The 22,467-nt window shown below is 42.9% G+C and overlaps 1 protein-coding gene across 1 annotated transcript; it reads left to right on the top strand.

The window, feature by feature from the left end:
* The first annotated feature begins 51 nt into the window (after positions 1-51).
* LOC103375629 (low-density lipoprotein receptor-related protein 4-like) lies at positions 52-22,089 on the top strand. The gene is made up of 25 exons (XM_008305948.1): positions 52-121; positions 345-521; positions 3,085-3,210; positions 4,056-4,264; positions 5,195-5,276; positions 5,395-5,500; positions 5,587-5,788; positions 5,971-6,160; positions 7,718-7,849; positions 8,912-9,052; positions 9,141-9,227; positions 9,308-9,479; positions 9,634-9,796; positions 10,379-10,604; positions 10,889-11,192; positions 11,498-11,716; positions 11,884-12,018; positions 12,440-12,548; positions 12,900-13,044; positions 14,253-14,366; positions 14,511-14,622; positions 15,052-15,113; positions 16,588-16,675; positions 16,785-16,926; positions 19,028-22,089. Exons 1-25 carry the CDS (start codon positions 52-54, stop codon positions 19,367-19,369), a joined length of 3,855 nt encoding a protein of 1,284 aa, XP_008304170.1. The 3' UTR covers positions 19,370-22,089.
* Positions 22,090-22,467: the final 378 nt, after the last annotated feature.

The raw sequence follows: 22,467 nt of genomic DNA, 5'->3' as shown, positions 1-22,467 counted from the left end.
ACAGGCCGATGAGAGGCAGAGTAATTGAAAGCAGCTCTAAATGGGGACGATATGACATCAGCGAAGCCCACAGCGCTGTATGGGAGGATGTTTGGGGGAGCGTTGGTGGAAGAAGCCAAATGTAGCGTTTGTTCTTTCCGTTTTGTTTTGTGTGTGTGTGTGTGAGAAGATTTAAATGTCCACATGAAACGCGCTGACTTTTTATTCTTGCTCATTACGAAGGTGTCGAGATTCACGCCCGTGTTTGTTTGCTTTGATGATTAACTTCCCACGAGTGTAACAGCTCGGTCACTCTGTTAAACCGTCAGTTAGAGGCTGAACTCTTTGTCTTTGTCTCTCTTCAGGCCTTCCACACCCTTTCGCCATCACCGTGTTTGAGGACAGCCTGTACTGGACCGACTGGCACACCAAGAGCATCAACAGCGCCAACAAGTTCACCGGCAAGAACCAGGAGATCATCCGCAACAAGCTGCACTTCCCCATGGACATCCACACCCTGCACCCGCAGAGGCAGCCGGCAGGTCGGTACACGGCTGGCTCAGCCGCTAAACCCTGACAGTACAGTTGGCTGAATGAAATATCCCAACCCTTTTAACTCTGTTTTACCATTTTTCACTGTTAAATTAGTGGTTTTAGAATCAGTAACAGCTGTAAGATGATGGTGTCACACACCTCCAACCCACATTTTTTAAAATCAATCATTAACAGTTATGGAAGAAACAACTTTTGAAATCAGTTAATTATCTTGTGTTGTCCCTACATAGATCATATTCATGCTGCATAGTTTCACTGCCACTGCAAGGTCCCTGCCGGACAGTTTGAGAACCACAGAGTTCGATGAAGTCAAGGGCCAATTCATGCTTATTCATGTAAAGACAGATTCAGACTTTCAAATCAGACACAGGGTTCTCAGAAAAGCACACCTGGCTGCTGTGGACATTTCAGAAAGGCTGCGACTTTGTAGGTTTTAAAGCAGCGGTCCCCAACCACCGGGCCGCGGACCGGTACCGGGCCGTTGGTCATTTGGTACCGGGCCGCACATAAAGAAAAAAAAAACATTTTATAGATTTTTTTTTCCCCCAGCGTAGTCTGCAGAGTGTTTTATTTTGAAAAATGACTAACTCGTCTTCCCGTCGCATCCGTCTGCGCTTCTTTCTCACACTTGACTCTGTCACTTTTTATCCGTTAAACGAAGCCGTCAGTCTGTTGCCGAAATTAATAAAAAAACAAACATCTCCGCTTCTTTGGAAAGTGGGAGAGACTTGATACTGAGACGGATTTAGCAATTAATTTTATTCATTTATGAAACGTTTTAATAGAAAAAAAACAATTATTTTTTGTTATGTGCATGATGACCAGTCCGTAGAAAATTTTGTTACTTAAAACCGGTCCGTGGTGCAACAAAGGTTGGGGACCGCTGTTTTAAAGGATATAACAACAAGTCAAGTTGTAACACCGTGTCAGTGTAATCACTTCTGACATGTGTGGAACGCAGTGATCTAAAATAGTGCAGGATTTCTGGAGAAATTAGGGCTCCCTACTGGGTTTTTGGGCTCCGTCGAAGGAAAGCGTGTACATATCAAAGCCTCCTCGAAGTCTGGCACCGGCTACGTCAATTAGAACTCCTTTAAAAATGAATTATAAAGGCGCGGATGACTGAGAATCCGCTCGCACAGTCTCAAAACAAGCATGTGTTTTAAGCACCATTTGTTTTCCTGGAACAAAAAAAAAAGCGAAGTTGGCGTGTTGTAGCGTGGAGTGCACGTGGAACTCTGCAGAGGGGTCTGTACGAACTCTTGTGGACTGGGGTGGATGACAAAATCACAACAAAAGTCACGCCTACTTGCAGAAGCAGAAAGCATGAGTTATCCTTAACGCCGCAGAAGCCTGTTTCTCCAGTGAACTCAGTGTACAGTGATTTATATCAAAGATCGTATCGTTGATGTTGGGTCACAAAGCAGTGACTTAAATTGGACCAATCAATTGCTTATAAGTGGATGAATTCAAAAACAAGGAGCAGCAAAAAAAAAAAAGTCTGTATTTATGTGACATTTTGCCTTTTTTATATGGAAATTGACATCAATTTTGGTGGTTTTTGGTTCATGATTTTTCTTTTTATTGCTAAAACATCACTGACAATAACCCTGAGTGCTGGAATCAAAGGCAGCCAGGCTTCTTTTTCAGTTCCCGAAGACGTGAAAGAACCAAAAAGAAGCCCAGCTGCCTCCTATTTAAGCACTCAGGATGAACCTGGATGACTAAGAATCTACACAGAAACACTGACGATAACATACTATTCAGTGTGTGTGGACAGAGCAGTGCGTGCTATACTGGACTCTACATAACGTCAGCATGATTGACCCATTTTTTAAAAAATATCAAAGTTTGCAGCTTGAAACATTCTGTGCAGCAGACAGGCGAATAAAACGCACAACAACAAAACATCAAACAGAACTTCAACATTAGAGGGTGAAAAATGAGCTGGTTGAGGACAAACGCAGCGAGCAGGAGCCTTCTTTAAGGTCTATCATTACACTCTGAGGTGAAAGCTTGTTTCTCATGGTGGCGAACCCCACAGACGATCGACTGATTTGCTGCTCTGGCGTTAGGGCCTGTGGTGAACCGGCCGGTCGAGGTGCTTTATCAGCGTGACAGCAAAGACTTGTGTTCTTTGCTAACAAACCGTGCTGAACCTGACCTGCAGCCAAGACTAAGTTTTCGTTATCACGCTGATAAAATACTCGTATGGTCCGACACGAAGACGAACTGCGAGCTGCCTCTGTGCTGGCAGAAGGAGGTCAGGCGCTCTTTGTTTTCGTTGAGGTGCAGCCTAAGCACAACTCTCTGTCCAGTAAAGAGGATGCAAGTGAAATCCAGATGTTGGCATTTCGAGGAACAGAAGACTAAACTCAGCAGATGTTGCATCATTGAAAAGAAACACTTTTTGGACAGTGTGCTTGCTTGCTTTGTCGGGTTGGGTTGCACTGATTTGAACATATTTTATACAACACAGTAGGAGAAACAGTCGTATTTCCACATAAACCGTTGTACACTGAGTTGTTTGTGTCTGTGTGTGTCCACCAGGTGGCAAGAACCGCTGCGGAACCAACAACGGCGGCTGCAGCCACCTGTGTCTCCCCAGCAACAAGACGTACACCTGCGCCTGTCCCACCGGCTTCAAGAAGGTCGACCACTACAACTGTGCCAACGGTGAGCTCAGCAATACTGTCATATGTGCCATACTAGAGCGGGTGGTGTTTATATGTCCCACAATTATTGCATTTTTTAATATACATATATATTATTTAGGCTTTTTTAAATGTCATTTTCAGTGGTTACTACACCCACAATCATGTTTGTGTCCCTTTTTAGTCATTTTTAAGAACAAATTGCAGTCTTGTGATTATGAATAAAACATTTTTTGTAACTTTTAGACTAATCTTCTACTACATCTTTGGTCTTCTGACTCCTCTGACTGCAAGGTTTAAACAGTGCATGTTTAAGAAGCTAAATTGGAAAAGATAATCCTGTGCGCGCACAGTTAATCAGATCAGCCTGGCAGTCGAGGTGTTGGTTGTCAGAGGAAACTAAATTTCAGAGAGAAAAAAAAAAAAGGCTATGCGGAGGATTATACTCCTACATGTAGAGTGAGATCTCAATTAATGAAAATATAAAACAGGTTAAATTACATGTTGAGGCTCAGTGTAGCTGAGGAAGTGCGGAACTAAAATGAATTGTTTTGCATGATTTTTTAATGATTCATCAATTAATGAAACATTTTTTCACCACCCTGTGACAGTTGTGCTGCTCAGAATAGAATTATTTGACACTTACACACCCTGTAGTCATAAAAACATCAGAATTTCACTTTCATAGTTCTGTATATATTATGTTAAGGGAGGGTTTGTGATTTATGATATTAATAAGTCACTTTGGTTGGATTTCCCCTTTAAGGGCTGCTGGATGTCTTTGTGGTAGTGCTGTTTTGCTGTGTTCACTTTTGACCCCACTGTTAAACCTAGAAGACTGACAGAAGACCTTTGGTCTTTAATCAGGTCTTGACAAGTTCCTGCTTTTTGCCCGAAGGACGGACATCCGACGAATCAGCTTCGACACAGAGGACATGTCCGATGATGTCATCCCTCTGGCTGATGTGCGCAATGCCGTGGCTCTGGACTGGGACGCCAAAGACGGCTACATCTACTGGACGGACGTCACCACCGACTCCATCAACAGAGCTCTGTGGAACGGCAGCAAGCAGGAGGTCAGTCGCATCCACAGTCAGGCACAAAAACGCACCATTTCTCATCTGTCCTACATTTATCAGGAGGAGAGCAGCAGCAGGAGACAGCAGCGTTTCAGTTTATGTAACACCGCCATCTGCTGGTGATGATGTGAAAGTGCAGCAGCAAGTCATTCTCTGTTTAGTTCAGCAGCTTTGTTATAACCACCTGAACTCCACGCTGTCTGGTTCTTTTTTTAACTCCTGTCACATTTTTCTTCTATTTGTTCTTCAGTGTAAAATCATGCACTGGTCAAGTTTCTTTGGTTGCTTGTTTTACAAAAAAATGTTTTAAAACCTGCAGGGACCATTTTTCTAACTGCCTACAGGTGTTGGCAGTGGAAGGATACAAGTTGAACAAACTTCAATTGAAATAATTATAGAATTGTTATTATATGACTTAATTTGGTTAATTTTTTTTAAATGAGATGGGCAAAATAAAGTGATTTTGATGAAATATCATGATTTAAAGTTTGACTTTGGTTTCCTTACATGTCGTTAAGTTAAACAATCTGACAATTCTTTCTGTTTTTACAGTTTCTGGCTCTGATAAATGGCGTAATTTGGGCGATTATTAAAAAATAGAAAAAGAGAAAAGGTGACGTGCATGTCAAGCTAGGTTTCTGGGTTCAGAGGGTGAAATTCAGTTAACTTGGTTTTCAAATTCACAAATTCAGGCTTTAACTTGTTTACCAAAAACGTCCCTGTAGGATTTAAAGGATGAAATCAGTGAGTCATCTCTCATTTTTCCACAAAACAGACGATTAACACACAAGTCAAAAACAGCAAAGCTGACACAACAGTTGTAAGAACAAATCTAGGTAGATGTAAGGACTGGAAGATTCAGGATGTAACACCAGGCTGCCACGAACTGTCAGAGTAAATTCACGTGTTTGTTGTCTTGTTTTCCAGGTGGTGGTGGACACCAGTCTGGAGAGTCCAGCAGGTCTGGCGATTGACTGGGTGACCAGCAAGCTGTACTGGACTGATGCTGGTAAACAGCCTCATTTCACATATTCTCTCATCAAATAGTATTTCTTAACCATTATGTGCAACACCTGCATGGCGGCGTTTGCTCTTGTATTTTTAATCAGTCTTGTTTTGTGTGTCAGGAACGGATCGCATTGAAGTGTCGAACGCCGACGGCAGCATGCGGACCGTCCTGATATGGGAGAACCTGGACCGGCCCCGGGACATTGTCATCGACCCGATCGGAGGGTGAGATGATCAAGAAGGTTTATAAGAAGTAAAATGTGAGTGTGGACACCGCTAGGAACTCTCGTTTGTTTATTCTCTCTCCGTAGTTTCATGTACTGGACCGACTGGGGCGCCAACCCGAAGATCGAGCGTGCAGGAATGGACGCGTCGAGTCGCATCGTCATCATCTCATCCAACCTGACGTGGCCCAACGGCCTCGCCATCGACTACGAGACCAAGCGGCTGTACTGGGCCGACGCTGGCATGAAGACTATTGAGTTTGGGAACTTTGACGGTTCTGATCGACAGGTGAAGAACGTTAATCAGTTTTTAAGCAGAATTTTTTGAGAAATCCTTTAAAAATAAATAGTATACATTCTGTATTTTGTTAGCAACAGTGTGATGAAGGGTTCATCTTTGGTTGAGATTTGCTCTCTAGTGAAGCCTGTCTATCGATCTCATGAGACCTCCACTGCTGTTTTTGCACACAGGTTTTGATCGGCACCCAGCTGCCTCACCCCTTCGGCCTGACGGTGCACAAGGACAAGTTGTACTGGACAGACTGGCAGTCGAAGAGCATCCAGAGCGCTGACAAGCTCACCGGTTTGGGTCGACACACGCTGGCCGAAAACCTGGAGAACCTCATGGACATCCACATGTTCCATCGACACCGAGAGACAGGTTGGTGTTCACCCACATGCCAGATCAAGAACAGTCAGTAGGTGTTTGTTTCTGTAGTGCAAAACATTGGAGCTGATGTCAATGGAACAACCTCAGATGATCAGTGTGTCAGAACTCTGTCCATTTTAATGGCTAGTGACTGGAATTTGCAGTCGATACGCTAATCGGCCTCCATGGTGCTGAGTTATGGAGCAGCCTGTCCTGCTAGCATTAGCTCAAACAGCTAAAGTACAAAACACTATGGGGTTAGTCAGTCGGATTTGGCGGATCAAAAAGTTCCAGATTGTGCCTATAAAAATCAAAACCTGTATGTTGTTAGTCTCCTTGTGCAGCAATACACCACTCTCAGTGCTTCTGCAACACTCGGAACGCTCCCTACAAGTCCCTTTATGTAAAAATGTAAAGCACCATCTGCACTCAATCTCCTTAACTGTGTAAAAACGGCGATCCTTTAACTTTAATTTCATTTTTTGGAAGAGGAAGAAGTCACATGGAGCCAAATCTGATGAGTGGGGACGGTTGATTGTGTGGGTGTGGCCAAAAAAACCTACTTCCTGGAATTAATAACCGAGCATGCTCCTGCTGCTCCTCACCTGATGCACCTCGTCCCATTTTGGAACTTGTGGCTCCTCCACTGTAAAAACTGCTGCTTCTTCTGTCGGTGGTAGCTGTAGACTCACCTCTCGTCACCATTGATGATCCTCGACATGAAGAAGAAGCTTTATTGTTATTGTAGCAGCTAATATGGTCACAGTTCTAAGGGGGGAAAAAGTGAAAAGGTGATATCGATAATAAAATAGCAATAAAATAAATCCTCTATTAAAAGTGCAAAAGAGCATTTGTTAGAATGAGTCCGTAAACTGGGAGTGTCATGGTTCCTGCAGCAGTCTCTTCACAGCCTTGGGGAGAAAACTGTGTTTTAGTCTGTTGGTATGGGCTGTCATGACTTTGCCAGAGGGGATGGTGGTAAATATATATGTAATATATGTATATATGGTAAATAAAGGCTGAACCATGACACAGAATGCGACATTTTCTTCTCTGCTCCAGTTTGTGCCCCACTAGGAAATCGCTGTGGCCACAAACACACGAGGAACACAGGACTCACGATCGTTACTGCTCGCATGTGTTGGAATGGCTTGATGAACCCTCGTAAATAGAAAAAGCCCAAATGAAAAATATGCCTTTATTCTTCCACTTGTCGACCACATTTTGTTTGTTCTCTCAGACGAGTCCCTTAAGACAAAGGAAACAAAACCTCCTTTCTCCGTTCTGATCTGTGCTGCCTTTTCTCTGAGCTCAGATCCCATATCTGTGCTGACACTGGGGGGGTTACGGGGAAACTGAACTCAGATCATCGGGTAGGAAGGGCAGAGCCTCGGGGGGCAGCTACCGAGCTGAAACCTCACTGATCTCACCGTGCTCCCAGATGGGGTTTCAGTGTTTGTATCTGCAGCTTTGTGTGTTTTTGTTTGCCCTAATTTCTCCCATTCTTCGCTTCTAAGCCGACCTAGAAAGTGGCGGGTGAACCGAGTGTGTCTGTGTCTCTGTCTGTAGTGCGTAACCCGTGCGAGGTGAATAATGGAGGCTGCAGCCACCTCTGTCTCCTGGCGCCTGCTCCCAAAGCCTCCAGCTGCGCTTGTCCCACTGGGATCAACCTGCAGACGGACGGGAAGACCTGCACGCCTGGTAGGAAACAACCTCTGTTTACATTTCACAAACATGTGACCCAAAAATATAAATTTAGAGGGCATCCTGGACGAGTTTCTACAACATTTCACTGATGTTTCTTGAGGACGAACGTACAGAAATCAATTTAACCCTCTGAACCCTAAGAGATTTCTCGGCATTTATTGGATCCTGTCACATTTTTCCTCACTGTGGGCTCATTTTTCTCTGCAATGGAAAGTCCTGCACCTCTATGGAAAGAGCACAACTATGGCCAGAAGCAGAGGAAACTCAAAAATCTGTTTTATGCAGTATAAGACAATTATAATGCCATAAATCATTTTTAAAAATATCTTTGATATCTTGTTTTTTAAAATTAAAAATCCTGGAGTCAGCATATACAATATTTTTCGTAATATGGTGTAACCACCATTGGGAAAAAAGTGTTTTATATACTATAGAATATTTTACTACTTGTAAATTTAATCCTTTTCTACTGTGTGATCTGTGCAAAAGTCTCTGATTTTCTGTTACATGACTGTTGGTTGTATATGAGTCACGAACATGTTTGTTGTGCTGCAGGGTGCATAATTTTTAGTGTTTAATACAATCTGTTTACTGCAAACGTTTGATATTTTAAAGTGCACAATAAAGTGCTATTAGTGAAATATAGCGATGTTAGCTTAGCTTTGGTTGTTCTTCTATGTTACATTAAAAAATCAAACAAAAATATTTTAAGGATGGTTGAAAAGTTTAAAATCCACCCATTTAAAGTGTTTTTCCGGTTTCTTGCTGTGATAAATTCTGTGGTTCTGGCAGGTTTTGAAACAATAACAAACCTGCTGGTGGGTTCAAAGGAAGCTCCTCAAGATGTTTTCACATAATCTGTGTCAAAAATAAACTACTTACATAACAGACATACGGAACATTACGGAAGGAAAGACAAAAGTATATATATATATATATATTTTTGTAAGCCGGCAGATAAAAGGAACTTTTGATGCTATGAAGATAAAACACGTCAGCCTCTTTTCTGGCAGGAAGGTGCTGCGGTGTGCTGATGTTCGTTCTGTTTGTGTGCAGGGATGAGCAGCTTCCTGATCTTTGCACGGAGGACGGACATCAGGATGGTTTCTCTGGACATCCCTTACTTTGCTGATGTGGTTTTGGCCGTCAATAGCTCCATGAAAAACACCATCGCCATCGGGGTTGACCCCAAAGAAGGTTTGTGTGTCTTCTCTACGTTGTCGAGGGCTTGTTTCAAAAGAGGTAAAAGTGGAGTCCTTATGTGTGTCTGTGAAACCTCCTGCAGGAAAAGTCTACTGGTCCGACAGCACGCTGAAGAAAATCAGCAGATCGAACATCAACGGGTCAGCGCAGGAAGACATCATGTCCACAGGTGAGGAGGACCGCTGCCACGGGAACAGTCCTGTTTGGTTTGTCACAGCGTCCTGACTCCATCTTTGTTTCTCTCTCCAGGCTTGATGACCACTGACGGTCTGGCAGTGGACGCTGTTGGCAGGAAGATCTACTGGACAGACACGGGGACCAACCGCATCGAAGTCGCCAACCTGGACGGCTCCATGAGGAAAGTTCTCGTGTGGCAAAACCTGGACAGCCCTCGAGCCATCGCCCTCTACCACGAGATGGGGTGAGGACTGCGATGACGCTCACTTCAGCTGTGAACCTGAACTTGGGTGTTGGCTGTAATTCCAGAGTCGTGATAATCGCCATTGATGATTGTATGCTGTAACTCCTTATCCTCTATTCTACCCTCTGACCGCTGTGTCCTTTCTGTTCTCCAGTTACATGTACTGGACGGACTGGGGAGAACACGCCAAGCTGGAGCGCTCGGCGATGGACGGATCCGACCGTGTGGTGCTCATCAGTAACAACCTGGGCTGGCCCAATGGCCTGGCCATCGACATGGCCGGCTCACAGCTGCTGTGGGCCGACGCTCACACGGAGGTCAGTGGCGACTCATGACAGTCACATGACAGTTTTTACCTCACAGATCATATGTTATAAAAGAGTAGGAGCACTGGTTGCTGTTTTAGGGACTTGGAATAAGACAGACAAACAAGCGCTCTCACACACACACACACACCTACAGGCAAATTTAGATTCACTAATTGGCCTCAGCATGTTTTGGAGCTATGGGAGGAAGCTGTAGAACCCAGGGAGAACAAAGCTTCTTGGTTCCTCTGCAAGTCTAAAATGGCTTTTACTTTTTACAGAATCTGCCTATGACAAACAGCTTGAATTCATCTGACATGTAGAATAAAGTGATTTTGATTAAATCATTATGCTTTTCACATTAGATGTGGTTAGTTTTCCTGACAAGCCTGAAGGTCACACACGATAAGTTCAGTGTCTTTACAGTTTCTGACTCTGACAAGTGGTGTCATTTCAAAAAAATATATATCAAAACTTTTAAACCTACTTGTGGATTTTGGGCTTCAGAAGGTTATAACTGCTAACTGACTAAAATGCAAATGCATTAAGGTAAAAGATGTTGGTAACCGCCCTCTCCTCTCTGCTCCTCTGCAGCGCATCGAGGCGTCCGACCTGAACGGGCAGAACCGCCGCACCCTTGTGACTCCGGTCCAGCACCCGTACGGTTTAACCCTGCTGGGCTCCTACATCTACTGGACCGACTGGCAGAGCCGCAGCATCCAGCGAGCTGACAAGAACACCGGGGCCAACACCATCACAGTGAGAGCCAACCTGCCGGGCCTGATGGACATCCAGGCTGTGGACAGAGAGAGGCCACTGGGTGAGTCGGTTTTATTTCCCCCAGAAATCAACAGAAACGACCACAAAGTAAGACTGCAGGAAATTTAGTGGGTCTCTTGGAGTTTTTTGTGCATCTCAGATTCATTTGTTGTTTTGTTTGCTTTGGCATAGCTGCTGCTTATTATATTGTGCCTCGCTCACCTTGGGTTTGATGAGTAATTTTATGTTGCCCCAAAGAATCTGCTGTGAGGACAGATTCACTGTTGTGCAGCAAAGCGTCTCTGTGTCTCTTTGCACCAACCCTTCTGTCTGTGGCCTCCTCAGGTTTTAATAAATGCGGCAGGAGGAACGGGGGCTGCACCCACCTGTGCCTGCCTCGCCCCAACGGCACTTCCTGCGCCTGTCCCACGGGCATCCTGCTGAAGGGAGACAGCAGGTCGTGCGACGACTCCCCGGAGACGTACCTGCTGTTCTCCAACCGGGTCAGCGTTCGCAGGATCTCCCTGGACACCAACGACCACACCGACGTCCACGTACCGGTGCCCGAGCTGCACAACGTCATCTCGCTGGACTACGACAGCGTGGACGGAAAGATTTACTACACGGACGTCACGCTGGACGTTATCAGGTGCAAACACAAACTTTTGTTATCTACTGTCACCTAAACTATGGCGATTATGCTCAAATGAAAAAGGGTTACTTGAATTTTGTAGAGAAAGAAAAAATACTGATGCGGTGAGACTGAAAACACACTTGAATTTTTTTCAAAAAGTTTTAAAAAATAAAATATATCTTACAGTTCTGTGCACAATAGCAACATTTGCTAACATTAGGATAGAAGAGAATAAAAATGGTGTCACCTGAATGTGTTATTTGCTGCATTTAAGTGACCCTTTAGCATTTTAATATCTATCCTGTCCGTTTGTTCTTTAGGCGAGCGAACCTGGACGGCAGTGACATGGAGACGGTGATCAGCCAGGGCCTGAAGACCACAGATGGACTCGCCGTGGACTGGGTGGCCAGAAACATGTACTGGACCGACACCGGGCGCAACACCATAGAGGTGGCCCGTCTGGAGGGAACCAGTCGCAAAGTTCTGGTCAACAACAGTTTGGATGAGCCCCGAGCCATCGCAGTGTTCCCGAGCAAAGGGTGAGAGGACGGACTGAATGTTGAACCGCAAATTTAAAAACTGGGTTTTGACTCCTGAGCTGTTGACAGAAAGTAGTTTCATATTTTCTTTAATTGTTAAAAGATGCCTTAAAGACAGATGATAGAGCGGCAGAACAAAATAGAAACTGTCCTCTTCATCTCTGCAGGTTCCTCTTCTGGACCGACTGGGGCCACATTGCAAAGATCGAGAGATCTCACCTGGACGGCTCCGACCGAAAGGTTCTGATCAACACCGACCTGGGATGGCCCAACGGTCTCACACTGGACTACGACACACGAAGGTCAGAGGAAGAAGCAGCATTTTCAGACACACCTTGTTAACCTCTGACTTTAAATGTGCAAGGAAATAACACAGGAACTCGATTTTTGGAAAATATATCAGATTTAGAGCCTTTATTTCTCATTTAACTCCTAACATTACTTGGAAATTTTTATTTAAAAAGCATTTTTTTAAAGTGAAAATCCAACCTGCAAGTTGGTCTTTAAATGATGTAAATAAAGTTTTATTATCAAGTGATTTCTGTTTGCCAGCCACACGATGAACAAAGGTTTGTTTTTGTGTAACCACTGAACATAACTGTACTTATAAAACAACTGTAATAATAAAACAGCATGCAATAATGCTCCAGGACATCCAGGGGTTGGATAAACTGACTGCACTGTGACAGAAGTGCGTTAATGAACGTGTGATGCTTCCTGCAGGATCTTCTGGGTGGACGCCCACTTGGACCGCATCGAGAGCTCCGACCTGAACGGCAAACTGCGTCAGGTCCTCGTCAGCCCGGTGTCCCACCCGTTCGCCCTGACTCAGGTACCCTCCCCCCCCGACCCTCCTCACCCCGAGCTGTCAATCACTGGGCTGACCCCTCCTCCACTCACCTGCTCTCTTTCACTCATCGGCTCACCGTGTGGTTCTCACTGGTCGTCTCTCCGTCCTCCAGCTCATACTGAACCCATTCGACTTAACCATTTCTTCTACTTCCCTTCCACTCTGACCCTCATTTTTCTTCCTCCCCTCCCCCTCTCCCTTCCCCCTTTTCTTCCTCTCGGCCCCCTGCTCCTTGTCTGTGTTTTTCCTCTCCTCTCTTCTTCTTCTTCTCCCTCGTTTCCCCAGTTGAAGCCGGTGTCCTCCCCTCTAACTCCTTTCTCCCGACTCTCGCAGCAAGACCGCTGGATCTACTGGACGGACTGGCAGACTAAGTCCATCCAGCGGGTGGACAAGCACACGGGCCGCAACAAGGAAACTGTGCTGGCCAACGTGGAGGGCCTCATGGACATTATAGTGGTATCTCCTCACAGACAGACAGGTAAGGAGGCAGCTCCATCTGACATGGGAGACACTCAACACCTCACTGGGGTTAATTCTGGTTTCCCGTCCGCCAAAGAGTTGATTTTGGTTTACAAAGCACCGAAAAATGATCTGCTGCTTCATTATGAGCCATCCAGGCTTTTGAGGTCATCTATGACAGCTCTGCTATCTGGAACAAACTTCCTGCAGGTCTGCTGTAACTCTCAGTTCTTTAATGATAGGATACAGTAATCCTTTATTAATCCCACAGCATGGAAATTTGCATTGTTACAGCAGCAAATGGGATAAAGCAAACAATTAAAGAATATCAGAAGCAACATTTTTTATAAATTAACCAAAAATATACATAAATACTAATTCTGATTGCCCAAATTCTAACATTATTGCACATAAAAGTGGTATTGCACAGATTCTTTCATGAATATAAATACTGACAGAGAAGTATTAATATTGCACACATTTTTATCTACATCTTTATCTTCCAGATCAAGGCTGAAAACTTTTCTGTTTTCCTTTTATTGAACCAAATCTGAGTTTTTTTTTAAAATATCTTAAACTGCTTTAAACTATCTTAAACTTTTCTATATTCTTATAGTATTTATTCTCTATTTAACTGAAATTGAAATGCCATTTATATTTTATTTTCATCTTGATTCTTTTCATCTTTTATCTAAACCACTTTGTTGAGATTTTGCTCTGCAAATAAACCTGCCTCGATGCTGAAGCAGCACAGGCTGACGTGGAAGTATGAAATATTCTCAGTCCTCAGTAATTGGTCTGTCAATATGACCACCGGCACGGCTGGTTAGCCCCAGTTAAGTAACCTTTTCTCAGGCATGATTAAGGTTTATGCTGAGGGGTCCTGAAAAGAAATCTAATTCCATTCGCTTAAATGTCAATTAGCTAAGCATGATGGATTTGTTTGAGCACGTTAAATGTAATCTGATAAATGGAGAAATGATTTTGCGTGAGGTACCCTCTGGTAATTAGTTTGAATCGCATTTCAATTTGTATCAAATTGCATCGCAGTTCTGTTCAAGAAGGCCGAGACCTCCTTCTCTCCAGTGTCACAACTAGATGCCAGTTGAATTAAAATCTCATTGTTCTCGTCTGATGAAATGAACCAAACTCTCTCCCTGATCTCAGATGAACCGCTCGGACTGTTTGGTGCCGCTTGTCAATGAGCCCTTTTCTCCTCTTTCTCAGGTACTAACCTCTGTGGGGTAAATAACGGTGGCTGCACTCACCTGTGCTTCGCTAAGACCAACAGTTTTGTGTGCGCCTGCCCCGATGAGCCGGATGGGCGACCCTGTTCAACAAGTGAGTGGCACTACTACCTGTGTAGATTGTGCTGACCTTTTCTTAGTAGGAATATCTTGGCCATAAATATCTCAGGTTTTAACAGAGTAGCAAAAAAAACCCACTTGAAGTATCTTCCCTTATGTTCCTGCTTGTGTTTATCAGTTTCAGGTTACATCCCAACTTCTCCTGCCAGAGGAACCAGCAGCACCCCCGTCCCCAACAAGATCCCCAAAGCTCCAACAGACACGCCGCACAGAGGACCCTCGCTGGTCAAGTACGTCCGTTTGTGCTTTTGGGTTAATTGTAATCCTACTAAGCATAACTGATCTTTAACATAACTGAGGGAGCAGACGTTGTTCTTCTGCCATGTATGTTGGCATCATATGTGAACAGTTTCTAATAGCAGCATGCCGTCCAGATTCACAGTTTTGAGGTTCTTCTGTTCTACTTTAGTAGCAATAATTGGTCTTTTCTGCACCTAAGCGGTTGGAGAATTTTCTCACCCCGTAGAGGAGCAGCATAAAACTCAAAGATGTTTTCAAACTGCCGTAAAACTACAGCAGCTCACAAAGTCTCCCCAAAGGCAAACAGTTGCATTCACCAAACCTATATAATGACTTAATTAATCCAATACAGCTAATGTTAAGTCTCCTGTGTCACAGTATTTATTTTCTAAATCTGGGTTTATTTCCTCCTCCCACAGCTGCACTGACAAGAACCTCAACGTGGAAGGCTGCTTGAACACCGTGGTTACGGCTCCTCACGGTCAGTACATGGAAACGTTTGCTCCTCATCAGTTGGTACACCACATGTAGACTTAAAGGAACTTTGGGAAACTCACATCTACCAGTTTACTGACTGTAGAACAAGAAGAACAATGCATTCATTTCATCTACTTGTCGAGTACAGAGATAAGTTGTAGATGTTTGTAGCTGAGCTCGGCTAACTGATGGGAAATAAGGGCAAACTGTTACCCTAGCTCTGTGAGAATGTGAAGTACGACTTTCAGCATCTCATTGACACACAGCGAAGAGCTGTGATTTGAGGCATTGGGTTTTATGTAAAGTTGGTGAAGGTTTTTGTCTAAGGAGCGTCAGGACAGTTGTTTGGAGGCTTCCAGTTAAGCCTTAATAACATGCTGGAGCTACAGTAATGATCTGTTTTCTAACAGCCAGCAGGGGGCGACTCCTCTGGTTGCACAAATGAATCAGATTGTATAGAAGTCTGTGAGATCATGAATCAACTTCTAGCTGGATCTGTTACCTCAGTAAACATTTTCCTCAGAGGTTTATGGTCTCAATCACTAGTTCAAGACTTTTTTTAAAACAGCACGGTGTTCATTTTGTAAATTATGGTCCCATTTAAAGAAAATCAACACAGAATGATAAAGCAGGGGATACTTTAGAGCAGATAACTTGTGACTGACAGGTCGCTACCACATTACCGGGCATAGAGTCCACTAGTTCTAAGATCTACGCCTCGTTTGTTGCCAAAAACCAAGAAGATGATGATGGCCACATGCCAAACTCAAAGCTTCAAAATCGTCATGTACAAAACAATGGCTGACGGTGGGACATTTCCAGACATCTTTTATACACAGTCTGTAGTTTCCAACTTGTAAATGTCACACAAATCAACCTACAAGCTGTTATGACAGAAACAGTTTTTGAAGCTCTGATGTGTCTGAGTTGGCATGAAAAATGATAAAATGTCTTAAAAAGCAAAGGTGATTAAATGGTGTATTAAATATACTATTAAACTTTATTAATGTAGGACTTTTAAAAAACAGGGTTAAGTGTCTTACAATAAGACAAACTGAGGAAACATAAACGGGCAACATGTTAAAGTAAATCAAACCAACAATGAAATCAATCAGAAACTATATTATTGTGCTATTTTGACTAAATCCACGTTGTTTTGATCCTCACAGGACCAACACTAGAGTCATACAACTCTCAGTCAAAGTTTGAGGGCGTTTATAATTTAGGTTAAAGTTGCATTAGAAGTAAAATGAGACCTTTGAGAGCTTTTAGGTTGTAAATATGACAATACTTCACAACACTACCTTCTACCACACACTGACCTCCTAAGTGAGGCGAATCACCTTCAGAACTGAACTGAGATGAAACTGAAATCGAGGAGGAGTACCAGCGACAGTATTTTCTAAACGTTTTTTAAAGCAGAGCTCCAGGATTTTTCTGTGGACACATTCGTCTTTAACATGTTCTGTCTGACGTAGGCGAAGGACTTCATATCAGCTATGTGATCGGTGGAGTTCTGACCATCCTGGCCATCCTGATCCTCATTGCTGCTTTGATTATTTACAGGTCAGTATCCTGGTTGACCCCTAACTGGGTAGAACCACCTACATTTCATACACAGTGACTAGTTCAGGTAATAAAAAGTCATGTGCTGTTATTTTCCTGTTTTCGACAGACATAAGAAGTCAAAGTTTGCCGACCCTGGAGTGAGCAATCTGACCTACAGTAACCCCTCATACCGGACGTCCACGCAAGAGGTGAAGATCGAGACGTCGCAGAAGCCTCCCATATACAACCAGCTTCGATATAAGAAAGAGGTAACAATCCGTGTGGACGCTGAAGAAACCACACGTTTCTTTTGCTTAATATTTGAATGGATTTAAGGTGAATCCATGATATTTTCATAGGATGATCACAGACTGTGTCGTGGGTAACCACAGAGACAAACTGTTTGTCTCCGCTCAGACTGATTGTGCTGAAATATCGCGAGTAGGTCACAGAGACCGGCACTCATCTTCTCTTCCACCTCTCTTCCTTCACCGCAGCTCTCTCATCCCTACAACTCCCTCTCTCCCTTTATCTTTTGACCCACTTGTTCCGTGGAGAGGTAGTTACACAGCATGGAGGAGTCACGTCCTCTCTAACAGAGAGTTGCCTTTTTTTTGGGTTTCCCTTCATTTCTGCCGTCTTTCACCGCATGCAACCCGCTTTTCCAAAATGAATAACATCCTCCTTTGGTGCAGTTTGAGAACTCTGTGATCAGCAGCATGTCCATGTTTGTGCTACTCATCAGGTTTGTTTGTGAAAATGACATTTCGAGAGACGAGGAATCTAAACAAATGGACAGATTTGGTTCAAGGTGCTACATGTAGCAGCAGTAATCAGAATTATTTAATTCTCCAATCAGCAGCGAAACCTTAAAATTACCATAAACAACCAAGACAGCGGTGTGAACAGTTGGTCGCCTCTAAGTCACCACTCCAAAGTAAATGATAACACTTCCTAACCCTCTGAGCGTCTGTTGCTTCTGTCACATTTATACTCACTTTTGTGCAGAAATTATGACGCCATAAATCATAAAACTAAAGTAATTATAAGTTGAATTTCTTTGGTTACTTATTTTATAATGAAAACACCTGGAATCAACACATCCAACATTTCTCTTGTGCCCACAAAAACAGGGTGACTCTACACACTACACTATAGCTATTTTACTGCTTATATACCTCTTTTTCTTACCGTTCTCCCATCTGCTCTGTGGATGCACAGCCTGCAGTTCAGCTCAGTTTAACTGAAAAGTCCAAGAATTTTTATCACATGACTCTTCTTTTCTGGAAAAGTCACGCATGGCTTTCCAGTTGCAGTGAGGAAAGCAGAATTTTTAGATTTTTGCAGATTGTGGTTAGATCAAATGGTTTATTAATACCATTATTTTTTTTTTAATAAGACCTATGTGGAGTCTGTAGTGCCTTCAATTAAATAACACGATTGTAGGTTTTCCGACTGAACGGCACATCAAAGATAAGTAGTTCAAGGAATGTAGGATAGCTTTAAGATAAGATTTTGTTTCAGTTTTTACAGCATCTGGCTCTGATGTGTGCTCTAATTTTAGTAATTTAACATTTCTTTAAAGACATCGTGCCTTTAATACGTTTTTCACTTCAGAGAGTTAAACTCGACACTAAATTTCCCAGAAACTCTCGTAGTTCCTGCTGCAACTAACATGTTGTTTTTTGCCTAAAGAGACAAGTTAAGGATGTCCAAATTTAGTTTAACTCAACATTATGACCTGTGTATGTAAAGCTCAGCCCAGTTCCCGTTCTTACTCACTACGGATGTCTTTTGAAATACTTCAAACTGTGTGACTGGCCTGTTATAGAACAGAATAAGCAGCCGTTGCTCTTTTTTGGCCTGGAAAAACAACACGGTCTCCCTGTTCTTAGGCCATTAAGCATCCTGTGGATTTTACCCTCAATTACACCGGCTGCTGTTTTTGTTTATGGTAATTATATACCTGTAGCACCTTAATCTTAAAATGAAAAACTAACTGCAGACGAAAGCGCAGCGTTATTAGAAACGAGCCGACTGGGGCATGGCTTGTGTTTGAAGGTGACATTTTTGTTTGGGAGTGTTGTGAAGTTGGTTGCTGATTAATCCACAGGGGAAGTCCACCTTTAAGAGCTTTTTAAAGTTTTCTTATTTATTTGCAGCTGATGTTGGCAGCGATAAATGTAATTATTCTTGAAAAAAGAGGATAGCGAGGGACGAAAGGAGGAAAGAAACAGGCATGTAATAAGGAAATAAGGGAGAGCTGGGTCACAGCTTAGCAGCTTATTGAAAGTGGCTCCCAACGAATGAGGGTGGATGTTCCCTTTAAGCTGCGTCACTCTGATAAACTAACTGCGTCTCTGTGTCCAGGGGGGAGTGGACGGGGGCTACACCAAGGAGAAGATCCGCATTGTGGAGGGCGTGTGTCTCCTGTCCAACGACGAGCTTTACTGGGACGACCTAAAACAGATCAAGCCGTCCCGAGGCGGCCTGCACACCTGCATGCGTACGGACACCGTGTCCCTGCAGGCCAGCAGCGCCTCGCTAGACGACGGCGAGACGGAGCAGCTCCTGCAGGAGGAGGCGTCCGAGTGCTCCTCCATAACCACCCTGACCCCCTCGGCCATCACCCCGCAGCGCCACGCCCAGCACAGCCTGCCCGACACCGGCTGGGCCTCCATACGCAAACCCTCCACCGAGAGCGAAGTGTGAGGACGGCCCGCTGCCCCTCTGTGCTTTATGTCAACCATCATTACCTAATCCACACCTGTATTTAGAGCTGGTACAAACACACAAAGATGAATAGGTACAGTAACATATGTAAACTAACGGTGCATATGAACCTGGTTAGACACAACTAAGCTCCCACAAAACACAACTTCTATCTCTGAAACTGGGGCTCCGTCCTACTTGCGCACACATGCAGTACAGTCCTCCAACAGCACCATCAATGCTACTGCCGTTAGGCAAAGTGATAAACTAAGGAGCATGCTGGAATAAGAAAGCAAAGGACTCTGGGGAGAGAGTGAACAGAGAGACACAAGCGTTATCCGGAGCCTTTTTTAAAGGATGCAGACTCTGAATGCGACAGACGCTTCTCTGTGTACGACTCCACCTTTATTTTTTGTGAACTTTTCTTTTTTTTTTTTTTTTGGACGAAGCTAAAACGACATACTCCCTGGATGATGTAACCATGACGCTCTCTCTCTCTCTCTAATGCCACTCATGTCTTTATGAACTCTATTTATGAACAATTTTTTTTACTTGTCGAGTGGGTTTGCTGACTTTTCAGCGGATGATGATGATGATGAGAGTGTTCCGGTTTTGTGCAGCAGGACCAGGTTATATCCAAGAGTTGTATTTATGACAGTGCCAAAGGGTGGGGCTTCACAGAGTCTCCATGCTTCTTTCTCCATTTACACGTCAACAGAGATTTATCTTGAGTCTGGGATGTTTGTTTCATTTGACTTCACTGATTTGCGCTCGGCAGTGGGAGACCTCATTTACTTCTGACTTCTTATTTCTACAGCCTCCAGCAGATCAAACAAGAAATTACTGTAACAGGAACTCTCAGTTGGTTGCAGAAGTCCGTTCGCTCTCTGCAAAAGTAACCTGAAAGGAGCCTTTTGTTGTTGTTGTTTTTTTTTTTTTTTTAAAGTTGTAATTCTATCCTTGCTGATCCTTGGGCATAGCAGAAGAAGCCTCGATGAAGTAACAGCCTAAGTGCCAAACATTTCATTCTTTTTCCTCCTTCAGCTATAATATTTATTTTTTCTTAGAGGTTTTTAAAATGTACGTTTTCTCACTTTACCACTACTGCTGTTTGAGCCTCGCAGATGGTTGTGGTTTTATTTACCGAGGGATTAGATATACGTCTGTGTGACACCACATTCTCAATCTGTTATTAAGCATTTCTTTTATTGGTCTTTCCTCAAAAACATAAACAAAAAACAGAAGCATGTTCCTGGGGTTCATCATCTTGATTTTATCCATAGCACTTACTGTTAGAATTTGAAGCTCTTTAAACAAATTCAGCAACAATTTATGATTTTGCTCTGTAAGACAAATATTATTTCATCTTTTTTTTCTTTGCAGATGTATTGTTTCAACCAGTGTTATCCACCCACATCCTCTGATGATGTCCTCTTTCCAACTTTCTTGCAGAGGATAGTTTTTAAAGTCTGCTTCAAACAGAAATATTAGATAAACAACTATTTGACACGGTTGTTTCTCTTTTTTTTTAAAGTTATTATTACCGTTGCAGTTTAAAAAGAGTATTGTAGAGAAAAGTCCGATGTGATTTTCAATTAGATTTTCTTACTTGGAACTCTTCCACAAAAGTTTCACTTTGGCTCTCGGCTTCAGAGGCAAATATATCAGAAACTTGGCACATAGAACCAAAAGTATCTGCCTGGCCAAACACTACTAGGGGTAAATGAGAACTTCGGTTTTTTTTGTTTTTTTTTTGGTAATTTGATCCATCTACTCTTAAGTCTGTAATGCAAAGGTGCACTCACAGTATCTGCCACAGTACAGTCTAACAAATGGGTAACTTAGAAACACTGTGCATGTCTGACCCCATCAGACAGTGAGGGTTATAGTTTAGAAATATATCACTGACAACTTACTGAAAAATGAATTTAATTCAAGTAAAGATATTGTGCATTGCTTTAACTTTAGAGTACCATTCTGTCTGTTGAACCGTGGTACGAGGAAATACTATATTGCTATATTGACAAATATATCTGTTAGACGTTATAGAACCGTGTATTTTGAAGTATCTGCTACGAGCTCAGCGACTTTGCTGATTTGCTGCTAGACGAAGCACTGAGGCCAATGAAAGAGGGTCTTGGCAGCTACAAAACTACAGTCTCTGACGGTTGGTTGACAGTAGGCCTCCAGAGCATCATAGCGACCCAGTATCCAATTCTCCTGGCTCACAGTCCCTCCAACTCTGCTGCAGGAATGCTAAAACTGTACAGATTTTATCATGTGGATATAAGCAAACATTTCTGTTGATATTGCGTTGATTAAGTTGTATAGTCTTTTGTACAAAGGGATTTCATGACCGTTTTTAGACTTGTATTAATTTTACTCACTGGAGAAAACCTTTTTTTTTTTTTTTTTTTGCTGGATTATTTTAACCACTGTGTTTCCAAGCCTTGTAAATGATAGGGAAGATGCCAGTTATTTAATAGTGCTCTTTTATCTTATGAAATACTGGTCACGTATAGCTGTTGTAAAGTTAACAAAAAGAGGTATTTATGATTTTTTTTTTTTTTGTTTTTTTTGTTTGGTTGTCACTTGATGTGTAAATATGAAAAGACTGTATATGTATTTCCATGGCAGTACTAACAAGCTGTGTTGTGTGATATAGTGAATTATCCCTTTGCTATCTTTTAATATAAAATTGCATTTGCATTTCAATGAAACCTTCGACTCACTCATCTATGCGCTTATTGCTCTTAGACAAATGTGTTCCTCATTAGACGCAGTGATCAAATAGCAATAAAGGAGATGCAAATGTCGGCTTTTTTGCTGATAATTACAGACGGAACAATGGGCGGAAAGATGTAAACACAGAATCAGGGTTTTGGAGGCATAAAGCCAAGTCATCCAACATAAAAATTAGTTTTTTGTAATTCTTTAAAGGCATAATGAGAGATATTTGAAGCATAAAAGTATTGTTTTTTTTCCCCCCACAAAGTGTATAATCACTGAGTTTGACTTCAGGTCATTCATAAAGCTCTAAGAAAATTAGGTTTAGAGGGTTTTTTGGTACAACAACATTCATCCTCAAACCCGCTGGA

The sequence above is a fragment of the Stegastes partitus genome, unplaced genomic scaffold, assembly GCF_000690725.1.
Source record: "Stegastes partitus isolate 25-593 unplaced genomic scaffold, Stegastes_partitus-1.0.2 Scaffold2719, whole genome shotgun sequence".
Classification (NCBI taxonomy): Eukaryota; Metazoa; Chordata; class Actinopteri; family Pomacentridae; genus Stegastes; species Stegastes partitus.
The sequence above is the reverse complement of the archived record's forward strand: the minus strand, read 5'-3'. Positions and strand labels throughout refer to the sequence as shown.